At 43.1% G+C, this 18,411-nt stretch overlaps 1 protein-coding gene across 1 annotated transcript in view; it reads right to left on the bottom strand.

Moving 5' to 3' along the window:
• The window catches only part of LOC118081411 (zinc finger protein 420-like), a 38,358-nt gene extending 20,205 nt beyond the window's left edge, over positions 1 to 18,153 (bottom strand). The window contains exons 1-5 of the mRNA XM_035107916.2: positions 17,366 to 18,153; positions 14,752 to 14,857; positions 13,661 to 13,743; positions 13,356 to 13,482; positions 9,235 to 10,388 (exon numbers count right to left, since the gene is read on the bottom strand). Coding sequence (XP_034963807.2) covers positions 9,235 to 10,388; positions 13,356 to 13,482; positions 13,661 to 13,743; positions 14,752 to 14,857; positions 17,366 to 17,764 — 1,869 coding nt within the window. The 5' untranslated portion in view covers positions 17,765 to 18,153. The remainder of the gene's footprint in view (positions 1 to 9,234; positions 10,389 to 13,355; positions 13,483 to 13,660; positions 13,744 to 14,751; positions 14,858 to 17,365) is intronic.
• Between the last annotated feature and the right edge of the window lie 258 nt (positions 18,154 to 18,411).

Raw genomic sequence — 18,411 nt, 5'->3', positions numbered from 1 at the left:
AGGGATACAGGGTAGATACTGGAAATTGCAGGTGGGTTCCCGGAATGTCTGTCCGTGGAAAACTGCTGGAATGTTTTAAAAACAAAACAACTGTTCATACAGTAAGAGAGGTCGAGGTTAAGCTGATTGGTAGTTTGGGATTCAGGCCCCACAAGATACAAGGCATCCCAATGCTTTTTTTGTTGAAGGGAGCAGCATAGACACTTTGAGGCTCAAGTTTTATTTCTTGACGAGCATGGGCCACACACACTTTTCTTTTTAAGGCATTACAAACAAACACACATTGCAGGATGGAGATACCTTGAAAGAAGCCACTGTTGTTTCCACCTTGTATGCAGGTGCAACAGGAGGGCTGATACACCCCTGTCGCATCTTCACATTGCAGGTTAGAGCTGGGGCTGATGGAGCCGTCCTTGCATGTTTACTCAGAAGTAGATCCCATGGAGTTTAATGGCGCTTTCCCCTTGAGAGCTGTACAAATGATGGATAAAATAATAATTTCATAAAACACTCATTTCGATGATTCCATTTTTTTTAGTCATTGCCAAGCCACATTGAAAAGGCCCATGGCTAGACATGATTATTGTGATTCATCTTGGATTGTTATTTAGGTAGATGAAAGAAGATATTGGGAGACATTTAATGAATAGGAAAATTAGTGTCTCAACAAACAAAGACATGATATGATGATGAGGGCTGATCGGAAGAGCTATGTAATAATTGATTGGTTCAGGATAGTGACAGTGGGTTGCAACTACTCAGATTGCTGGAATCCTTTGATGGTGAAATGAAATCTCGAATGTAATCTAAAAGTGTATATTGAACAAGGCCTGTCTTTTTACTTGGGGCCTTCATTATTTTCTTTTCAGTTTATGGGCAGCAGACCTTCAGTCTAGGAACACCTTTTAAATTTCTCCAGCGACAGAACAGGAGTGGGGTGAGGAGGAATTGAGATGATTTTTATAGGTGGATTAAACACGGTTTGAAATCGGAATGTATTAAGGAGCTGGCTGAAATCTCTGGAGACACCGATTCCAAGGAAAGGGGGTAGATTTAGTTTTGAGAGCGGGAATAAAAAGGGAGTAAAAGATATTGAAAATTAGTCTGAATATTTCTGGGTAAAAGGGTAGAGAATATTGGGTTATTAAGGTAAAGAGAAACATGAAGGGTAAACGATTAAAAAGAAATTATAATCTAGAAGAAAGAATGTAATTTTAGAGTTGGAAACTGCAATAATTAGTGAATTATAAAGAAATCAAGGAAGGGGAATGAGGAAGTCCAAAATGTTTAGATTTGAAATTGAAAAATATAATTATGTCTTTTTATTATTTTTAGGGGTTTTTTCTTTTCATTTTTTCTTCACCCTTTTATATAAATTGATTAAGAATTATATATAAATAAGAGAGCTAAAATGTATCTTTATGATGTTTAGTTAAGATTCTAGAAATGCTATGAGTTAACTATAAAAGAATGGAAAGGAAGATAAGTGAAGAACAATGAAGAAATTAGACACGAGGATATTGTTCTAGATCTCTGTATTTGCTTTTTCTTAAAGTTTTTGTCTTTTCTTTCTTAAAAAAACTTTTTTCGCTCCCCCCCTTTTAAATGTAAAATCCAATAAAAATTATTAATAAATAAATAAATAAATTTCTCCAGCACAGCAATCCTGGGATCTAGTCTAGTGCTTCATTTCTGCTGGGGACAGGGAGCAAGCAAAGCCAGTAGTTTTGGGAATCGGGCCCCAAGAAAGGGAGGAGTATAGACTCTTTCCGGCTCAGGTTTTATTTCCTGATGTACATGGTCCACAATTATGGTGCTGGAGGAGACTCTTGAGAGTCCCATGGACTGCTAGAAGATCAAACCTATCCATTCTTAAGGAAATCAGCCCTGAGTGCTCCCTGGAAGGACAGATCGTGAAGCTGAGGCTCCAATACTTTGGCCACCTCATGAGAAGAGAAGAATCCTTGGAAAAGACCCTGATGTTGGGAAAGATTGAGGGCACTAGGAGAAGGGGACGACAGAGGACGAGATGGTTGGACAGTGTTCTCGAAGCTACGAACATGAGTTTGACCAAACTGCGGGAGGCAGTGCAAGACAGGAGTGCCTGGCGTGCTCTGGTCCATGGGGTCACGAAGAGTCGGACACGACTAAACGACTAAACAACACATGGTCCACACATGCCTCTCTTTTTTTGGCATTGCAGACACACATTGCAAGATACTTTGAAAGAAGCCACTGTTAATTCCCACATTGCATGCAGGAGTGAGGAGAAGACTTGCGCAATCCTGATACAAGTTCTCTCCCCCCCCCCTTCACCCCCAGGTGCTAAAATGACTTGAAAGCAATCCATTGCAATCTACAGCAACCTAACCGGTTGTCCCCTCTGGAATTTGCCACATGCACATGTATTTGTACATCTGTCTGTGCTTTGCTCTGGTTCGCCAGAAGCGGCTTAGTCATGCTGGCCACATGACCTGGAAGCTGTACGCCGGCTCCCTCGGCCAATAACGTGAGATGAGCGCCGCAACCCCAGAGTCGGTCATGACTGGACCTAATGGTCAGGGGTCCCCTTACCTTTACCTTGCTACCCAGAGATGAAATACATGATCCTTTCACACATATGCAGTACTGTACTGAAATACATGCAGCCCAAGGTAAAAAAATAAAAATTGGCATATTCTGATGAGGGGATGAGCTTTGTTAAGTTTCCCCCCTCTTAAGTTTCTGAAGGGGGGGGGGAATTAGGGAGATGAACAACTCTGCTTGCAGACATATATAAAAATTACAAAATACAAGTTGTCCAAGACTGTGGCCATTGAAATGCCCACTGAAGAAAATTAAAGCTTACCGAGGCCCTATATATGCTATAAATATAAAGCACTATTTAACCTTCGTTTTCTGACTGGCTGGCTAGAACCCAGAAAATGCAGCATTCTGTTGACCACCAGTCAAATTACCTATCTGAATTGTCTAGCAGGGCCTTTCAGTAGTTGCATGAGGTTGTCCTTCCGTTGCTTCTGCTGAGGGAGGTTTGCAACAAGCCACAGGGCCTTTTCTGTTTTGGCTCCCCACTTGCGGAATGCTACCAGTGAAGCCCATCCGGGACCATTATTAGAGTATTTTTAGTGCCTGGCAAGACTTCTCTGTATTTGGCATTTAATGGATTAGGATGATTTGTCTAAGGCATTTCTGTTGCTCTTTCACTGGGCTTCATGCTACTTTTTTAATTGTGTCAGGTGATCAGTACATTGAGTGGATAATAAAAAAATGAATCACTCCTCCCCCCCCCCCCCGATCAATTGTTCATTTCCCCCCTTCCCAACACATCTTCAGCCTCCTGTGTTTGCTCTTCAACAGGGGCACCACTGACAAATAAGCTTGACTAAGATATTAATTCTGGAGTCAGCAAAAAGGAAGTGGCAAGGCCCTTCCTATTGTTAAGGAAGTCCAGTGGCCTCCTTGGCAAACACACCAGGAAGTCAAACATGCCACAAGAAATAATAGTACCACTGTATTCTGCTCTGGTCAGACCTCACCTGGAGTACTGTGTCCAGTTCTGGGCACCACAGTTCAAGAAGGATACTGACAAGCTGGAATGTGTCCAGAGGTGGGCAACCAAAATGGTCAAAGGCCTGGAAACGATGCCTTATGAGGAACGGCTTAGGGAGCTGGGTATGTTTAGCCTGGAGAAGAGAAGGTTAAGGGGTGATATGATAGCCATGTTCAAATATATAAAAGGATGTCATATAGAGGGGGGGGGGAGAGAGGTTGTTTTCTGCTGCTCCAGAGAAGCGGACACGGAGCAATGGATTCAAACTACAAGAAAGAAGATTCCACCTAAACATTAGGAAGAACTTCCTGACAGCAAGAGTTGTTCGGCAGTGGAATTTGCTACCAAGGAGTGTGGTGGAGTCTCCTTCTTTGGAGGTCTTTAAGCAAAGGCTTGACAGCCATTTGTCAGGAATGCTTTGATGGTGTTTCCTGCTTGGCAGGGGGTTGGACTGGATGGCCCTTGTGGTCTCTTCCAGCTCTATGATTCTAAGTGGTAACTAGTATTTCTTTATTTTCATACAGCCACACCTGCACACATCAGGCAGTGGAACCCACAGTTCCATATACACAGCAAAAAGACATGAACTTGCCTTGTGAGTAGGGGCGGGGACAGCTGAATTTCTTCCTCCGGGCTTCTTTTATCAACAACCTTCACCCCCTCCTGGGCCAGTTTTTACAGTCTGTTGCAACATGTAGCTGCCCAAACTGGGCCAACCTCATTTATTAGAAGCCCAAAGGTAAGCTGCGGTCACATCCCTAGTGAAGATTTAAAGCACAGAACTTTCCCCAAAGAATCCCGGGAAGTTTGGTTTGTTATGGGTAGCGGGAATTGCAGCTCTCAGAGGGGCCAACTGCATTAGCCAATATTCTTGGAGGGAGAACATGGCTGTGGAGTAGAATAAATGTGCTTTAAATGTATCTTTATTTCCTAAACATTTAAAAAGAACCCCTCAAAGTGGTTCATGAAAATAATAAAAGAACAATAATTTCAGGTTTCTAAACAAGTTAAAAAACAACACCAGTTCAAACCCTTCCAAGAATAATTGAGATTGTGTATAGTGTGTATTAGGGTGATGACTTTTTCATTCCCCCCCCTCATTTTTTTTCATTCCCCCCCCTCAAAAATTATTTCCTCTGGCACAAATGGATGACCTTTTGCCTATTAATGACTAAAATGAGGTATATTCCATTGAAATATTTAAAAAGGTCATGCACAAACAGTTTTTAATTTTTTTTGTATGCCGTTTTACCATTTCATAAAATTGTATTAACAATTCTATATATATTTCGTATCAAATTTGGACACAACACCACATTCCACAATGGGGAGTGTTCTTAGCAACATAGGGTATACAAATGTCACACCTGCGCAAGGTAAAAGCCCCTTTTTGGGACCTCAAAACTCAGCCAGCAGACCCTGCCGGGCATGCTGGGAAAAGAACCTACAGGAGAGGCAGCAAAACATTGTCCTCTAGCAGCGTCTATACTGTTACTGCAGCTAAAAAAAGCTTCCTTGTGTGTTTGATGACCCTATATAATGTTGTATATATGTGACTCTAAAGCTTGGGTTCAATTTTATATCTGCTTACAGTGACTTCAAAAATGGTCAAAAAACTGATAAATAAAATTTTAAAATCATTTTGTGTGTGAGGTTTTTTTAAAATCAAATCTCTTTGAAAGTAAGATTTTATCTAATCTTTAATGAAAGCTCATCAAATTATGATACAGGGAAATGAGGTAGTAAAAAAAAGTCATCATCCTAGTGTGTATCTGTGGTTCCCAACTGGTGGTCTGTGTAACCCACCAATATCGTGGAGCCCCCAAAATCCAAGATCAGGAATGTGGTCGGAAGATGCACACCCCAGTTTTGCGTGGGGAAATGTTGGAGGGTATGGTAACAAAAACTAACAGAAATAGCAACATTTTTAAAAGCAGGAAGTCCATGGCTTGGGTTTTAAAAAAATGGGTCTGCAACACTTCTCTAACTGGGGACCACCAGTGTCCATCATGTGCCAATACTCAGAAAATTAGAATATCGTCAACAAGTGCATTTATTTCAGTAATGCAACTTAAAAGGTGAAACCAATTTATTAGATAGATGCATGACATGCAAAGCAAGATATGTCAAGCCTTTCTTTGTTGTAATTATTTGTCGTTAGGCGGGTCAATTATAAATGGAATGTAATTAATGAAATGTAATAGCGATGTTTATTTTTGAGTTATTGTAACTATTTGTTTTATTACTGTGGAATTTCCAAAAGAAAGCATTTGTAAAAATTAAAAAATAAAATAAAATAAGAAGTTGCATTACTGAAATAAATGCACTTTTCGACGATATTCCAATTTTCCGAGTTTCACCTGTAAATGGTGCTGATGCGACCTTAGGCTCAAACCAAAACCATCCCCCCCCGCCCAGAAGTGGGTTTAGAGTTTGCCCCATTTCCCCAATCCCTTTTCAAGCTTGGGTCCCGAGATGCTGCTGTTCTACAACGCCCACCGTCCCCAGCTATCTTGGCCAATGGTCAGAGGTGATGGGAGTTGTCATTCAGACCCAAGGCTGAGGCTTCTACAGTGAGGATCTTTAGTTATACAGATGGATACAAAGGATTTCTCCAGCGAACGAGATGAGCCCTTGATTTATAAATGCATAAGACTACTTAGGGAGCTGGGTATGTATAGCCTGGAGAAGAGAAGGTTAAGGGGTGATATGATAGCCATGTTCAAATATATAAAAGGATGTCATATAGAGGGGGGAGAAAGGTTGTTTTCTGCTGCTCCAGAGAAGCGGATACGGAGCAATGGATTCAAACTACAAGAAAGAAGATTCCACCTAAACATTAGGAAGAACTTCCTGACAGTAAGAGCTGTTCGGCAGTGGAATTTGCTACCGAGTAGTATGGTGGAGTCTCCTTTCATAGAATCATAGATTTGGAAGAGACCACAAGGGCCATCCAGTCCAACCCCTCTTTGGAGGTCCTTAAGCAGAGGCTTGACAGGCGTATGTCAAGAATGCTTTGATAGTGTTTTCTGCTTGGCAGGGGGTTGGACTGGATGGCCCTTGTGGTCTCTTCCAACTCTATGATTCTACTTTTTAACCCAGGAAAATCTTCTCAAAAGTCGGGTGTTGTCTTATATGCTGGGTAATATTTCCTATACGGCGAGTATATCCCAAACTATTTTAAGTGGAAAAGTTGGGGGTCGTCTTACATGCCGGGTCGCCTTATACGCCGGACCCTGGATTTTAAGTATTGGCCTCACTGTTACCTTCTAAGCAAAATCTTCAACTTTCCTATATACACAGTATGAGCATATAACCATTGTAAGCATTTGGCCCCATCTTCAAAAATGCATACATACATGAGTCAAACTACGACCCACTACTATGTTTAAACCAGGAGATCTGTGAGACCGATGGGGTGATCGCTGTACCATGAGTCAAAATATGCCGAGATGTCACACTTCCATTATCTTGGGCCAATTCCAAGATCTTTTGGGATGCACCCCCCCAAACTTCCGATCTCCTCTTGGAGATGCAGGGACCAGAAATGTATATGGTTCTCCGTGTATATATTGCGGAGGTCTGTTTCTCCCTGTACAATTGGAGGGCTTGCCAAGGATAACAGCTGTGCAGTCCCTAGAACTTGCTGAAGATACTTGCTCAGTAAGCCTTTGGCAGCTGAAAGAATCTCCGCCAAGCCAAAACATTGCTGGAGGCTAGAAGACAAAACACAGTTTCCTACGAGAGAAGGAGCTTAGCCCATCTCATCTCCCTCCACGCTCTGCATTTCAAACAGATACACAAAAATGCCAATCAATGTCTCCAGCGATTTCCCATCCAAATGGAAACTGAACACTGATGGGTGGAGTCCCCCGAGCAAAACAATATGGTAGAAGTTCAAACACTGCTGGGTGGGAGTCAATTCAATGACAGTCTGTAGACTGACAAAGTTTATTTTCTTCACCCAGGACAGATTATCCTCGTGGTAGAAGGGCTCCACCTACCACAGGTGATTAAATTTATTAACCAGAGGTAACCTCAAGAGAGCCTATCCACAAAATTATTATTTATTCAGTTTCAATCCTGCTCTTCTTCTCTGCATGAACTGCCCTTTGCTTACCAACCTGTCCACCAATAAACTTTTGATGCCATGATGAAATATTCCAACATTTCAGGGAGTTTGCACATGTAGATTCTTTGTCGCCTAGCAGGGCCTGTTTAGTTAGGAAAAAGCTCTAGTCTGTTTTTTTTTTCTTTTAGAGTAATGTCTTTATTGATTAAAAAGAATTACAAAGAATAAGCAAACATAAAACACACAAATACAAACACAAAACACACAAATACACACACTGATACGAATACAGATACACATTGTTTGTTTCAGTTTCTATTATTTACACTATTTCTACTTTCCGTTGACCTCCAATTATGCTTGCTGTTTCTTTTCTGTTAATTAAGTAATGCCGCACGATATTTTTTCCCATATTACCTTAGGAAAAAGCTCTAGTCTAATTCACTTATTACTACAGTTATTTACACCCCATATCTCTCTGTATGCAAGGCAGTTTACAAATAACATCAAAATACATTTCAAAAAAGAAAACCCACAGCAAACGATATAAACGTATCTTAGGTCACCAGAAGCCTTCCCTGGGGTCCATCAAACGCAGAAGAAGCTGGTCCTGAGGTCTTCTCCTCCCTCCCTCTCCCTCTCTCCTGGGACTCTTCCTAGAGGGCAGAAGATGGTAGAGGATGGTGGCATATACAGGTGAAACTCGGAAAAGTAGAATATCATTGAAAAGTGCATTTATTTCAGTAACACAACTTAAAAGGTGAAACCAATATATGAGATGGATGCATGACAGGCAGAGCAAGATATGTCAAGTTATTTGTCGTTAGGTGGGTCAATTATAAATGGAATATAATTAATGAAATGTAATAGCGATGTTTATTATTTTTGTATTACTGTAACTATTTATTACTGTGGAATTTCCAAAAGAAAGCATTTGTAAAAAATAAAAATATTAAGTTGCATTACTGAAATAAATACACTTTTTGACGAGATTCTAATTTTCCGAGTTTCACCTCTGTGTGTGTGTGTTGCGTCTTTTTGGGATGCGCACCGCGCGAACCTGGAAGTACCTGAACGGGTTACTTCTGGGTTTCGGCACTCGCGCATGCGCAGAACCACTAAATCGCGGTTTGCGCATGCGCAGAAGTGCCGAATCTCAACCTGCGTGTGCGCAGACACGGTGCTGCAGGTTGTGAACGCTGCAGGTTGCGAACGTGCCTCCTGCACGGATCACGTTTGCAACCCGAGCGTCCACTGTATATGTATATGATGTGGTTCGGATGTGAATCATTTGAAATGATTTGGGCACCCCTCTCAAGTCCTTTCTCCACTGCAAACATTTCTAGGATCCAAAGCACCCTTCTGCAGTGAATTCTTTACTCTGGGAAAGAACCATTTCCACCCGGTTTTCAAACGGCTTCTACACTTCAGTGGATTCTATGGTACAAGAAACTGGTGCTTTGAGTGAAGATCTTCCCACACGTTTTGAGCATTTGCGTCAGGGGCGGGACATGTTTTCCAGCCAGAGGGTCATATCCCCTCCAGAGCAGCCTTCTGGCAGGGGTGTCATGGGGCCAGAGGCAAAAGCAACCAGATCGACAGAGGGTTTCACTTCGCTGTGGGTTCTCTGATGATAAGTAAGGCTATTGCTGTGACTGAAGGTCCTTTCGCACTCTGAGCATTTGTATGGCTTCTCCCCTGTGTGTATTCTTTCGTGTCTAGTAAGGGTGGTCCACTGACTGAAGCTCTTGCCACACTTGGAACATTCGTAGGGCTTCTCTCCCGTGTGGGTTCTTTGATGGCTCGTAACGTGAATCTTCTGGCTGAAGCTTTTCCCACACTCGGGGCATTTGTACGGCTTCTCTCCGGTGTGGATTCTGAGGTGTATAGCGAGGGTTTGGCTGCAACTGAAGCTTTTCCCACACTCGGAGCATTTATAGGGCCTCTCTCCTGTGTGGGTTCTTTGATGGTGGGTAAGACCAGTGCTGTAGGTGAAACTCTTTCCGCACTCAGAGCATGTAAATGGTTTTTCTCCCGTGTGGGTTCTTTGATGGTTTATCACGTGAATCTTCTGGCTGAAGCTCTTCCCGCACTCGGGGCATTTATACGGCTTCTCCCCTGTGTGGATTCTGTGGTGCAAAGCAAGGGTTTGGCTACAATTGAAGTTCTTCCCGCACTCTGCACATTTGTACGGTTTCTCACCTGTGTGGGTTCTTCGGTGATAAGTAAGGCCGGTGCTATGACTGAAGCTCTTCCCGCATTCTGAGCACGAAAACGGTTTTTCTCCCGTGTGGGTCCTTTGATGGTCTGTGACATGCGTCTTCCGCTTGAAGCTCTTTCCACACTCCAAACATCTATATGGCTTCTCATCAGTTTGGAATGTTTGGTGATAAAGAAGGCCATCGCTGTCGCAGAAACCCTTCTCAGAGGAGAAACATTTAAATGGTTTCTCCCCTGTGTGGATTCTCTGGTGATCAGTAAGGCTGCTGCTCTGACTGAAGCTCTTCCCGCACACTGAGCATTTGTATGGCTGCTCTGCTATTTGCACTCTTTGAGATGCACTAAGACTCAGTATCTCGCTTGCAATCGTTGCGTGTTGAGGGGAGTTGTTCCTTGTGTTTTTCACTGTGTTGCATTCATCTTTTAGCTTTGGGATTTCACACACGTCTGCATCTTCAGAAATGAAATATTTCTCCTTCAGCTTCTGTTTGGTCTCAGGTCTCCTCCTCTGCTGTTCAGGCTCCTTCTCACTCCAACTTCCATAACCTGAAATGACAAAGACGAGGGCCTGATCAGGGTGGAACAGATTCTCAGATCAGAGAATACAAGAACCGTATATTAACAATAATAATAATAATTTATTATTTATACCCCGCCCTTCTGGCAGGGTTTCCCCAGCCACTCTGGGCGGCTTCCAACAGAAATATTAGAATACACTAATTTCTCTAATTTCTTATTAAAAGCTTCGCTAAACAGGGTTGCCTTCAGATGTCCTCTAAAAGTCTGGGAGTTGTTTTTCTCTTTGACATCTGGTGAGAGGGTGTTCCACAGAGCGGGTGCCACTACCAAGAAGGCCCTCTGCCTGGTTCCCTGTAACTTGGCTTCTCGCAGCGAGGGAACCGCCAGAAGGCCCTCGGCGCTGGACCTCAGTGTCCGGGCAGAATGATGGAGGTGGAGACGCTCCTTCAGGTATACTGGACCGAGGCCGTTTAGGGCTTTAAAGGTCAGCACCAACACTTTGGATTGTGCTCAGAAATGTACTGGGAGTCAATACAGGTCTTTCAAGACTGGTGTTATGTGGTCTCGGCAGCTGCTCCCAGTCACCAGTCTAGCTGCTGCATTCTGGATTAATTGTAGTTTCCGGGTCACCTTCAAGGGTAGCACCACTTGTATTAAGTGAATACAAGAACCATATACAGTGGTACCTTGGTTCTCGAACTTAATTCATTCCAGGAGTCCGTTCGACTCCTGAAACCATTCGAAAACCAAGGCGCAGCTTCAAGCAGAAGCCACGTCAGAAGTTCGGCTTCCGAAAAACATTTGCAAACGGGAACACTTACTTCTGGGTTTGCGGCGTTCAGGACCCAATTTGTTTGGGAGCTAAGCCGTTCGAGTTCCAAGGTACGACTGTATTAAGCCTTCTGCTGTCCATCAGGCAATGGCTCGCCCCGCTGCGCCTTGCCCCCCCCAACCCTAGGCCATGACTTTGAGCACAGCAGAAGCAGCTGACAAGAGAGGAGTTCAGGGATATTAAAAATAATTTTATAAGTTGTGTGTCCTTGTTTCTCAATTTGATCCTTTTACATGGTTTTGTATATTTTTGAGGTATTTTATGCACTGTGACTTGCCATTATTTTCATTGGATATAGTTGAGCAATTCTAATGTAATTGGTAAGTGTAAACTGTCTATTATTTGCTGCTGATTTTTAACTTCACTGTTTACTATTATATTCTAATGGATGGTTGAATATTGCTTTATTTGTTTATTTCAAGGTCACTGTGACTTTTTTTGTATTGGATCACATTGTTATTACATGTGTAATAGGGTGATGACTTTTTCATTCCCCCCCCTCAAATTTTTTTCCCTGTAACACAAATGGATGAACTTTTGCCTATTAATGACTAAAATGAGGTATATTCCATTGAAATAGTAAAAAAGGTGACGCACAAACCGTTTTTAATTTTTTTGTATGCCGTTTTACCATTTCATAAAATTGTATTAACAATTCTATATATATTTCGTATCAAATTTGTACACAACACCACATCCCACAATGGGGAGTGTTCTTAGCAACATAGGGTATACAAATGTCACACCTGCGCAAGGTAAAAGCCCCTTTTTGGGACCTCAAAACTCAGCCAGCAGACCCTGCCGGGCATGCTGGGAAAAGAACCTACAGGAGAGGCAGCAAAACATTGTCCTCTAGCAGCGTCTATACTGTTACTGCAGCTAAAAAAAGCTTCCTTGTGTGTTTGATGACCCTATATAATGTTGTATATATGTGACTCTAAAGCTTGGGTTGAATTTTATATCTGCTTACAGTGACTTCAAAAATGGTCAAAAAACTGATAATTTTTTTTAAAGCATTTTGTGCATGAGGTTTTTTAATCTTTAAGGAAAGCTCATCAAATTATGATACAGGGAAATGAGGTTGTAAAAAAGTCATCACCCTAGTGTGTAATCTTCACTGCCAATTTTGTTGTTTGCTTGTAAGCCACCTTGGATATAGTAATACAGTGAAACCTCGGTTTATGAACTCCTCTTTTTACGAATTTTCGGTTTACGAACGCTGCGGACTCATTTGGAACGGATTAATTCACTTTCCATTACTTTCAATGGGAAAGTTCGCTTCAGTTTATGAACGCTTCAGTTTATGAACAGACTTCCGGAACCAATTACACCCATGTTTCAGGTTAAGTACACCTCTGGCTGAATATTCCGCGGACCCGTCTGGAATGGATTAATCCACTTTCCATTACTTTCAATGGGAAAGTTTGCTTCAGTTTATGAACGCTTCAGGTTGAGTACTCCGCGGACCCGTCTGGAACGGATTAATCCACTTTCCATTACTTTCAATGGGAAAGTTCGCTTCAGTTTATGAACGCTTCAGTTTATGAACAGATTTCCGGAACTAATTGTGTTCATAAACCGAGGTACCACTGTATAGAAAAGCAGTGCGCAAATTAAAAGTGAAATGAACTGCTGAACTATTCAGTAGCTTCTGTTGACTAGCATCAACTGGAAAGTGATGTGATGAAGTGCATAGAGAAGATATGAGGAACACTGCTGGGTATTCTCACACCTACTTTGAGATAGTCACAGAATCATAGAGTTGGAAGGGAACCTGAGGCTCATCTGCAACACAGAAATATGCAGCTGCCCCATATGGGAATCAAACCTGCAACCTTGCGGTTATCAGCACCGCTCTAACCAACTGAGCTATCCAGCCTTGATGCTGGGGATCTAAACAGGGACCCTCAGAGCAGATATTGCCTAGCTCAGTGCTATCTAAACGGACTGGCAATGGCTTTCCAGGGTGGTTTCAGGCAGGGCATATTCCCAGCCCTACCTGGAGATGCCGGGGCTTGAACCCAGGGCCCTCTGCACCCAAAGCAGCTGCTCTACTGTTGAGCTACGAGCTTTCCTGAACAGATGGGCATGGATACAGGTGAAGAGGTGCAGCAATTCCCGCGTCCCGGACCTATCAGGCAAGGCCTAAGAGGGAACCTTACCCAGAGAAGCCAGGTTCCAGTAGTTCTCCTCCATGACTTCCCTGTGCAGAGCCCTCTGGCTCGGATCCAGCAGAGCCCACTCTTCCTCCGTGAAATGCACAGCCACCGCCTCAAAGGGCACCGGGTCCTGGAAAAATGAAAACAGTTAAACCCAGAGCTTTCCTTGTGGCATTCAGAGCCTTCAAGATTGGGGGAGGGAATCTTAAACAGAAGTGATAGGGGGAAGGCAGGTTCTTTCAGGACCACGGAGAGCTCAGTCGCCTGGGCTGTGCCTGGCTCAGTTCTCCGGTGATTTTATCTCCTACCTGATCAAGTGACTGCGAAGCAACTGTTTCCACTCCATCACAATAAGAAGGCCTACTTGACATCTCCATGATGGTTCCACCACCTGTGTGGGGGACAAAAGAAGCAGGGAGGCAGGGTGGATAAAAATCAATGATTTTTTTTCAAAGTAAATTTTAAAAATTGGATTTTAAAAAAAATAAAACGCTTTTGGAGGAAAAAATCTTTCCAAAGATAGTTTTCTATTTAAGTTACATTATAGCATGAAAGCTGTTCATCAGGAAATAAAGATTTGTTTTTAATTATGTAGCATGAGACTTTCTATTAGGGTGATGACTTTTTTACAACCTCATTTCCCTGTATCATAATTTGATGAGCTTTCATTAAAGATTAGATAAAATCTTACTTTCAAAGAGATTTGATAAAAAAAGCCTCACGTACAAAATGATTTTAAAAATTTTATTAATCAGTTTTTTTGGCCATTTTTGAAGTCACTGTAAACAGATATAAAATTGAACCCAAGCTTTAGAGTCACATATATACAACATTATATAGGGTCATCAAACACACAAGGAAGCTTTTTTTAGCTGCTGTAACAGTATAGACGGTTATAGAGGACGATGTATAGAGGACAATGTTTTGCTACCTCTCCTGTAGGTTCTTTTCCCAGCATGTCCGGCAGGGTCTGCTGGCTGAGTCTGAGGTCCCAAAAAGGGGCTTTTACCTTGCGCAGGTGTGACATTTGTATACCCTATGTTGCTAAGAACACTCCCCATTGTGGAATGTGGTGTCAAAATTTGATACGAAATATATATAGAATTGTTAATACAATTTTATGACATGGTAAAACGGCATACAAAAAATTAAAAACGGTTTGTGCGGCACCTTTTTAAATATTTCAATGGAATATACCTCATTTTAGTCATTAATAGGCAAAAGTTCATCCATTTGTGCTACAGGAAATAATTTTTGAGGGGGGAAAATGAAAAAGTCATCACCCTACTTTCTATGCAATGTTTAAAAAATTTGGTAAAAGAATTCCATTAACCCACTCACAATTTCAGAGGGACTAAAGAGTGACCAAGTGGAAATAATATTCTGCATTCATTCTTACCCAATAAGGCTTCAACCACTGGCGGTGCACCGTTAAATGGTAACAGCCCAAGTCTGGTGCCCATTGCAGCTCCCTCTCCCTCCTGGGCTCCTCCGGCTAACAGCTCCTGCATACAAAACAACAAAGAATTAGCAAAGGAAGCAGAGGACAATGGGGCAGGGGAAAGGGGTGGATTCCTAAAAATACTAAAGGATTCCTAAAGGAGCGTCTCCACCCCCATCGTTCTGCCCGGACACTGAGGTCCAGCTCCGAGGGCCTTCTTGCGGTTCCCTCATTGCGAGAAGCCAAGTTGCAGGGAACCAGGCAGAGGGCCTTCTTGGTGGTGGCGCCTGCCCTGTGGAACGCCCTCCCATCAGATGTCAAAAAGGAAAACAGCTACCAGATTTTTAGAAGACATCTGAAGGCAGCCCTGTTTAGGGAGGCTTTTAATGTTTAAGAAATTAGTGTATTTTAATGTTTCTGTTGTAAGCCGCCCAGAGTTTCCCCAGCCAGATGGGCGGGGTATAAATCATAAATTATTATTATTATTATTATTATTATTATTATTATTATTATTATTATTACAAGAGGCTGCTGGATCAGGTTTATGGCCCGTCTAGTCCAGCCTCCTAGTCTCACAATGCAGATGATGCAAGAGCAACAGCACTCTCTTTACTTGGGACTGGTATTCCGAGGTGTCCTTCCAGAGAAGGCTGAGTGAATTATCTGGTCAGGGATGCTGTATGTCCCCAGACCTAAATTCCCTTGTCTGGTGCCTTCCGAGGTAGAAATTCTGCTGGACCCATTATTGGTAGGGCGAGTCTCACGTACGCAAGGGTACGGCTTGACCTCAAAGCTTGCAGGAACTAGTTTAAGAGGAACCTAACAATGTTAAGAGTGAAAACCAAGGAATGGTATCTGCAATCTACAAAATACTACTCCAAAATCCCACAAACCCCCTAGACACAATAAAAAGACAAAGGGGGGATGACATAGGATATGAAATCAACCCCACCCAATGGACCAGAATGTGGTCTAAACCCCCCTTTAAATCCATATCAATGAAAAGAAAAGAACTTACCCTAAAACTCACGTACAGGTGGTACCTAACACCAAGAAAGCTAGCACTGATGTGCCCAGGAACCTCACCAAAATGCTGGAGAGGGTGCACCTCCACAGGTACATACCTCCACATGTGGTGGGAATGCCCCCAAATCCAATTATTCTGGGCATCAACCATACGAGAAATATGTAAAATAACCGAACAAGTAATAGAAATTACCCCATAATTGGCCCTACTAAACATCTTCCAAGATAATAATGCCCATTTAGACCACAAAGACCTCATAACCCATCTACTTTCAGCAACCAGAAATGTCATAGCCAGACATTGGAGAGACCTGTCAGGAGTAGGCATGGACCAATGGTACCAAGTAGTATGGGAAAGAGCCTTACTAGAAAAACTAACCAACAACCTGAAACTGACACGGGGACAAATAGAAGAGGATGCCTTCACCCTGGTATGGTTCCCCTTTATCACACACTCAGGCCAACAAGATAATGACAAAAAATTACCGCCAGCATACAAATCAGTATGGCTAACCTAACCCCAAAATACCCACCCACCCCACCCACACATGAAAACAAAGACCATCATAACCAATCGCAAATGAACAACTACATCCTTGGCCAACTCCAACCTCTCTCACCATCAAAAGAACACAAGCAAATAAAGGAGTATCAACACAAACAAAGCTGACATCAAGCCTTACATATGTTAAGCAAAACAGAAACATCGTCACTTACTCCCACCCCCATCCACCCTCCCACCCCCTATCTACCTCGTTTTCCCTCTTTCTTCTTAGTGTCTTAATAAATGAAACTGATTTGCAAAAATGATACATGTTAAAATATGGGAGACACTGCACACACCTTTGTAATTCAAGAAATCTTTAATAAAAATACTTTAAAAAGAAGAAGAAGAGTGAAAACCAATTCCAGATAAGGTGCAATGAGGCCTCTGCAAATATGGGAGGGGAAGCCCAACTCATGGGTTGAGTAAGAGTTTCCAAGGACTGTGGTTGGATGAGAGATGGTGGGGCAGTAGAAGATGGTTTGGAAGAATGAACAGCTAAGACAACATATATTTCCTACACAGGGGTGAAGGCAAACGGCTATTCTCCCACAGACTATGTTTGGTAAGGCACTGAAGTTTGAATAATTGGGAATCTGGTTTGAGCCTGCATACTGAACTCCCAAAGGGGATTTTCTCCCATACTTCCCTCCCTCTATGCGAGTGAAATCCTTGCATTTCCACCCCCATCATCCAGCCCGGTCACTGAGGTCCAGATCCGAGGGCCTTCTGGCGGTTCCCTCACTGCGAACGGTGAAGTTACAGGGAACAAGGCAGAGGGCCTTCTCGGTGGTGGCGCCCTCCCTGTGGAACGCCCTCCCGTCAGATGTCAAGGAGATAAACAACTACATATGACTTTCAGAAGACATCTGAAGGAAGCCCTGTTTTTTATGTTTGGTGTTTTATTGTGTTTTTATATTTTGCCGGAGGCTGCACAGAGTGACTGCGGCAAGCCAGTCAGGTGGGCGGCACATAAATAATAAAGTTGTTGTTGTGGCTCACCCGTTGTTCTGCCTCCTGGCTCATGAGGAAACCTTCTGCCAGGGCCACCGCCTGGGAACTGGTCTCCGCTCCGCACTCCCTCACCCAGCTCTCCATCTTCGGGGGGAGGATGGCCAGGAACTTCTCCAGGACCACCAGGTCCAGCATTTGGGCCTTGGTGTGCTTTTTGGGCTTCAGCCACTGATGGCAAAGGTGGTGGAGTCGGCTGCAAACCTCCCGGGGCCCCTCGGCTTCCTGGTAGCAGAACTGGTGGAAGCGCCATTGCTGTTCGTCTGAGCTGCCGTAGGCCTCGCTCAGGAGCTTGCGCACTGTTTTCCCCCAGAAGGCCCCACTGCCTCCGGCCTGGGTGATCTGGGGGTCTCTTTGGGCTTTGGTTCCAGCTGAATCATCGTCTTTCATCTCCGATTTGTACTCGGAGGAAGGGTCTCTTTGCTGCGAGTTGGTCTAAGGCCACTTTCGTACGCAGGTGCTCCTGAATTGAGTGACGGCCGCCCTGCTTAGCCCCCCCCAAAGGCTAATACGTCTTTCTTGTTCCAAGAAGAGGCTTTAGAAGCAAAAAAACAACAACCCTGGGTGCTCCCTGCAATCTGCCACTTTTGTTCCTGTGGGGAAAAGTGAAATGAGATGAGACCATAAGAAATAGAGACAGCCAAGAAAAGACGGCCATTCTGGGATGGTTTCAACCAAGTCCTAGTCAAAGCAGACACACTGAAATCAATAAACAAAAAATGAACTGCAACACGCCCAGAATGAAAGCTTGTCGCTTTAAAACAGCTTCCGACATGGATGGGAGCTGCAGCTAGGATTTGAATAGCTGAACAGTGGAAAACCCTGGAAAATCTACTTTTGTCTTTGTAGATGTCTCTGGACTTCAGGTGCTGTAGAAAATGCTATACTTCTGGTTGACCTTTTCTGAACCTCTTCAATACCCCTTTATTTGCGGTGAGGAACATGCACGGTATTCCAGATATGGCCACACCATAGGTTTGTATAATGGGCATTATGATATTGGCAGTTTTATTTCCAATTTCTTTCCTAATGACGCC

This window comes from Zootoca vivipara, chromosome 2 (genome assembly GCF_963506605.1).
Source record: "Zootoca vivipara chromosome 2, rZooViv1.1, whole genome shotgun sequence".
NCBI classification, from domain to species: Eukaryota; Metazoa; Chordata; class Lepidosauria; order Squamata; family Lacertidae; genus Zootoca; species Zootoca vivipara.
This window is presented reverse-complemented; position numbering and strand designations above follow the sequence as displayed.